At 50.9% G+C, this 6,205-nt stretch overlaps 1 protein-coding gene across 1 annotated transcript in view; it reads left to right on the forward strand.

The window, feature by feature from the left end:
* LOC139225482 (voltage-dependent L-type calcium channel subunit alpha-1F-like) overlaps positions 1 to 3,931 on the forward strand; it is a gene marked incomplete at its 5' end in the record, with an annotated part of 31,383 nt that extends 27,452 nt beyond the window's left edge. The window contains 9 exon segments of the mRNA XM_070856301.1: positions 230 to 290; positions 397 to 613; positions 1,037 to 1,144; positions 1,248 to 1,381; positions 1,522 to 1,634; positions 2,703 to 2,928; positions 3,326 to 3,388; positions 3,482 to 3,582; positions 3,668 to 3,931. Coding sequence (XP_070712402.1) covers positions 230 to 290; positions 397 to 613; positions 1,037 to 1,144; positions 1,248 to 1,381; positions 1,522 to 1,634; positions 2,703 to 2,928; positions 3,326 to 3,388; positions 3,482 to 3,582; positions 3,668 to 3,931 — 1,287 coding nt within the window.
* Between the last annotated feature and the right edge of the window lie 2,274 nt (positions 3,932 to 6,205).

The following is a 6,205-nucleotide window of genomic DNA, read 5'->3' on the forward strand; positions in this document are numbered from 1 at the left end:
GGGTAATCTGCTAACAGTGAGCTAGTTAGCATCATGGGGCCAACGGTCCAAACAAAATAAAACATGATGGCCTTCGGTCGCGTCCGGTCTCGTGTTGTCACGTCGCTGTTGTGGTCGATGTCTCCAGAAGGAACATAACGCTGACTGCAGTTCACTGAGCAGCCACTGGAGGCACTAATAACAAGGGTTTAACAGGAGTGACACAGAATCCTGATCTTTCTCTCTTCAGGGTGAAAACGGGTTTGGGCCAGAAAAAGATCGTCGAGGCTCCATATTGACCACGCCCACTGGTAAACCGCCTCATGACATCATGTGACATCATCGTGTTACTACGGTTACATTGTTTGAATAAGTGTGAGAGCGATGGAAGTTCACCCCCCCCCCCCCCCCCCCCAGGTCCTGGTGGTGTTGTTGCGGATGGTGGCGTTTCTAACGGCGGTCTGATCCACCGGGTCGGCTCTCTCACCAAGATGCCAAACGGCAGCGAACACAACGAGCACCTTCGCCGTGGAGACAACATGAGGTCATCTGTCAATCATCACCGCCGCCCGTCAGTGAAGAACGGGCTGCTGGACCACGCCCACAAGAGGCCGTCGTACTACAAACATGGAAGGTATGCCGTCGCCGCGAGCACTTAATCTATTCACTAAAAGGTCAGAAGTGCTTCGTGTTCTTTAGACGAGCTTCTGATAATAAACAATAATCAATAATCTGATTTTAACATCGAACCACAGTGTGTGTGTGTAGAAATATATTTCATATATGAGGTTTAGTTGTTGTCACGTGACCTTAGTGTGAGTGACTCTGGGCTGTTTCCATGACAACTGGGTGGACTCCATCTGCTGAGGAAGACCATGAGGAGTGGCAGAAAGCTTTAGAGAACATCAGTAAGTTGGATGTCAGACTGGGCCGAAAGTGTCTGCAGGTCCTCTGATGTCCACCAGGTGCTGCTGTGACCCACCTGTACTCAGACCAATGAGAACAGTCTGTCCTGATTGACAGAAGTCTCAGCCAATCACGCTCTGTCGTTGTGCAGGAGGGACTCAAGGGACCGATACTGGAGGAACGGAGACGTTGAGGCGTACGGAGAGCAGGGTTACTACAGCCGGGAGGAGGACAACGACAGCATCACCTCCAGAGACAGGTACACAGACAGGTAGAGACAGACAGGTATACAGACAGGTAGAGACAGACAGGTACAGTCAGGTGGACAAACCGTGTGTGTGTGTGTGTGTGTGTGTGTACAGACATTACCCCGATCAGCCTCCTCTGTACAGAGACCACTACGATGGCCACGCCCCCTACAGCAGTAGCTATGGTAACGGATACAGTGAGAGCCGCAGGACGACCCGCAGACGCCTGCTTCCTGCCACGCCCACAGGTGAGAGGAAGTCCCATAATCCTTTTCTCTCCCTGAGAACATGTGGTCACAGTTAACGAGATGACATCATCAGACAGAATCCCACCTGAGCTGTCAATCACTGTGACATCATCGCTGACGGTTTGTTTCATGGCGTTCAGGTCGGAAACCGTCGTTTAACATCCAGTGTCTGAGGAGGCAGGGCAGCAGCGACGACCTGCCCATCCCTGGGACGTACCACCCCACCTCACCACCACGCCGCACACGCACACAGGTAACACACACACACACACACACACACACAGGTAACACACACACACACACACACACACACACACACACAGGTAACACACACACACACACACAGGTAACACACACACACACACACACACAGGTAACACACACACACACACACACACACACAGGTAACACACACACACACACACACACACACAGGTAACACACACACACACACACACACACACACACACAGGTAACACACACACACACACACACACACACACACAGGTAACTCTGGTAACACACACACACACACACACACACACAGCTAACACACACACACACACACACACACACACAGGTAACACACACACACACACACACACACACACACACAGGTAACTCTGGTAACACACACACACACACACACACACACAGCTAACACACACACACACACACACACACACACACACACACACACACAGGTAACTCTGGTAACACACACACACACACACACACACAGGTAACACACACACACACACACACACACACACACACACACAGGTAACACACACACACACACACAGGTAACACACACACACACACACACACAGGTAACACACACACACACACACACACACACAGGTAACACACACACACACACACACACACACAGGTAACACACACACACACACACACACACACACAGGTAACACACACACACACACACACACACACACACAGGTAACTCTGGTAACACACACACACACACACACACACACAGCTAACACACACACACACACACACACACACACAGGTAACACACACACACACACACACACACACACACACACAGGTAACTCTGGTAACACACACACACACACACACACACACAGCTAACACACACACACACACACACACACACACACACACACACAGGTAACTCTGGTAACACACACACACACACACACACACACACAGCTAACACACACACACACACAGGTAACTCTGGTAACACACACACACACACACACACACACAGCTAACACACACACACACACAGGTAACTCTGGTAACACACTCCTCTCCTCCTCTTCCTCAGCAAACCTTCAGCAGTTATGAGTCTCGCTGCTCCTCCGGTCGCTCCTCGGCTGCCTCCTCGGCGTCCTGGGCGAATCCGTGTCCTCGCCGCGGTCGCCTCCTCTACGCTCCTCTCATCCTGGTGGAGGAGGAGGGCAGCCCGCCCTGGGGGGGAGGCGGAGGGGGAGGGGGAGGAGTGGGAGGAGGAGGAGGAGGAGGAGGAGAGGGGAAGAAGGGAGCAGGAAGAGGTGAGGGCTAACACGCAGTGTTGTGATTGTAGCATTCATGCTAACACGTTAGCATTCCCTGTGTTCTGTTCAGTGATCTTAGCTTCTGTGCTAACAGGTAAGCTAGCACATGTCCCATGTTGATAGATCAAAGAAGTGGACTACAAATTAAAAGCCTTCCAGTAGCATGATGAGGATAAGGATTATGTGTTAGAAGCTTTTAATGTGAAACATCTGCAGGAAGTGTTGAGTGTCGCTGCCTTGTGGTTATGACACGAGAAGTTGTGTCCACGACATGCTTGGTGTTGAAGTGGTTCTGTCGTGCTATGCTAACACAAGTTAATGCTAACACTGAACTACAGACGTTATCAACTGTCAGTGAGCTGCAAACTCAGGTGTTCCTGTCTGTCGTTGGCAGGTGTCAGCGTGACAGGTGCAGCTCCCAGACCGGCCTGGTACGGTGGCCCCGCAGGGACAACAGGTGTGAGCCGACACACACACACACACACACTGTGTCACGTGATCATGATCGTTATCTGTTATCTGATGGCGTCATGTGACTGTTGTGTTGCAGCCCCACCGCCCTACCGAGCGTACACCACCCTCAGAGTTCCCTCGCAGCTCGGCGCTCAGCTCACCGAGAAGCGAGGATCAGCCGACAGCCTGGTGGAGGCGGTGAGGACGCATTGATCGATGGCCGACACTAATCGATCATTTCCTGTTAGGCCGCCGTGGCTGACTCTTCGCTCTCCTCCTGCAGGTTCTCATCTCGGAGGGTCTCGGCCTCTACGCTCGGGATCCCAAGTTCGTGGCGTTTGCGAAGCGGGAGATCGCCGACGCGTGTCACATGACAGTGGACGAGATGGAGTCCGCTGCCAGCGACCTGCTAGGCGCGGGGAGCCACGGTTTCCTCGGCAACACCGTCACCGACCCCGCGGCGCTCTACAGTGACGAGGAGCCAATCAGGACGGGCCGTGATGAGGACGAGCTGGCTGATGAGATGACCTGCGTGACTTCATTCTGAGGGCGTGACGCTCTGGACCAATCAGGGACAAGACTGATGGGCGGCAGCGATTGACAGGACATTTGACCAATCAGGTGACAGGATGGAGAGGAGGGCGGGGCTTAATCAAATCATCACTGACTGACAGCAGGAACCAAGTGAATGAAGGTGAAAGGTCAGCGTGGAGGTAGATGTAGTGGTTTTATGGACAGAGGAGGACGGCAGGAAAGGAAGGAAGGATAGAGAGGGAAGGAATGAAGGAAGGGGGAATGAGAAGGAAAGAAAAAGAACGATGAAGAGAACAAAAACGAGGACGAGGAAACAGTAGAAGAAGAAACAGAGACAAAGGAAGAAGAGGAAATAAGAGAGGTTACAGTTTCTCAGTCGACTCATGAAAAACCCAAGATGGCCGCCTGCAGAGTCTGTCAGCTGGTTACCATGGTTACTGAGCTACACAGAATCACACTTTACCCATAATGCACTGAGGACGGTTTCACAGGCCGTGCTGTCTTTGGGAACCAGCTAAACGAAGCTTAGCATCACGCTATAACTGATTAGCTTCAGATGCTAATAGCATCCTCTGCCTAAGAGGTTAGCACAGTGCAGTGAGCTAGCGTTTAGCTAGCGTTTAGTTAGCTCACTGAAATGGCCACCCACTCGGCTGCGTTAGCTTGACGTTTGGCTCTTTTCCAACACAGATGCCAGATTTCATCAGGGTTAGCATTAGCCTGGCTAGCACGACGAGATCAGAGGTCAGCAAGCATGCCAACAACTTTAAAGCTGTCTGGAGCAGAGCTAACAAATGCTAGCCAGCCACATTGCTATCGTGTTAGCTGCTTGTCCAAAACTTCTCCAGTCCAAACCTGCCTGTTTACTGTCCCACAAAAAACATGGTCAAATATGTGATGAAGGAGGAAGACGAGTGAGTTACAGAGGAAGAACCAAACAGGAAGTAGTGTGAGGAGGACGGTGATGAACTTCCTGCTCTGTGGACGATTCTCTCTTTATCTTTTATTCATCTGTGCTTTTATTCTCATAAATGAAGGTTTGTCTTTAATCACACTCTGAACGTTGTTGTTTTTTATGGGACCGGACAAACTGAGAGCCTGTTCAGTGTGTTCAGCTTCTCTTTTTTGAAATGTTTGACATTTTTTATTTGCTTCTCTGTTGTCCGTTGGTGTTCATGTCTTGTTTCTGTATATTTTTCCATCATCTTTTGGTTTTTCTTTCCAGCAGTGTTCCAGCTCCTAAGGGCTTTTTAATTCCACGCCTGGATTCCCCCAAAAATCCCCCCAGAAGTTGAGAACTGTGGCGTTCAGCTCGTTTACCTCAAATAAAGACTGACAACAAGCTGCCGTGTGACTCGTCTTCTTCCAGACCAGCTCCCGTCTGCTGGGACCACATTTTCCTTTTGATATGTGTTGCATTATTACTTTGGCCTCTGGGTGGCAGTAGTGAGACGCGCTGGGGGGGGGGGGGGTTACAGGAAGGAGAGGGCTCAGGTGAGCAGGGCACACAGTCGTCTGATTACTCACTAAACCACAAGCTAAAGGACACTGTGGCCTCACCTGAGCAGTCACAGCAACAAGAGAGAACATTAGAAAGGAGCAGTGACAAGAAAACCTCCTTCACAGTGGCTTCAGAGCAGGTGGGTACGAACTGTCCACTAAATAATGTGTGACTTTGTGAAAGATAGTTAGGATTTAACACAATGTGTGTAACACAACACACACACACTGACTGATGGAGGCAGCAGCAGAGCAGCAGCTCTAAAATCCCTGTTTTTTTCAATGGAGTCTGGTGTGTTTGAAGAAAGTGATACAGTGCATCCCTACAGCTCTGGAGCAGAAGACCCCCCCACCACCATGCCTCCCTGGGGGGGTTGGTCAGGTGGTACCCCGGTTCCCTCCTGCTTCATCAGACCAGCTTTAGTTTCTCCTGGACTCAGAGTCCTTTAGGTGCTGCTGGTGAACAGGCGGTGACAGGCGGAGTGCTGCAGGGACGGTCGTCCTCTATCCAACCACAGCTCTTCTCCCCCGCCTGCTCTAGGAATGATGGAGACCTCCTCCCCCAGGTCTGTCAGGGAGCCCGCTGTGTGCTCGCTCTTATATAGACAGGTGTGACCCCCCCACCCCCCCAAGGAGGATCAGTGGAAAGCAAAGCTGGGCAAGGATCTAATGAGTATTCTAAGGAGTACTAATACTTCTAATGAGGATTCTAAGGAGTACTAATACTTCTAATGAGGATTCTGAGGAGTACTAATACTTCTAATGAGGATTCTAAGGAGTACTAATA

The sequence above is a fragment of the Pempheris klunzingeri genome, unplaced genomic scaffold, assembly GCF_042242105.1.
Source record: "Pempheris klunzingeri isolate RE-2024b unplaced genomic scaffold, fPemKlu1.hap1 Scaffold_725, whole genome shotgun sequence".
Taxonomy (NCBI): domain Eukaryota; kingdom Metazoa; phylum Chordata; class Actinopteri; order Acropomatiformes; family Pempheridae; genus Pempheris; species Pempheris klunzingeri.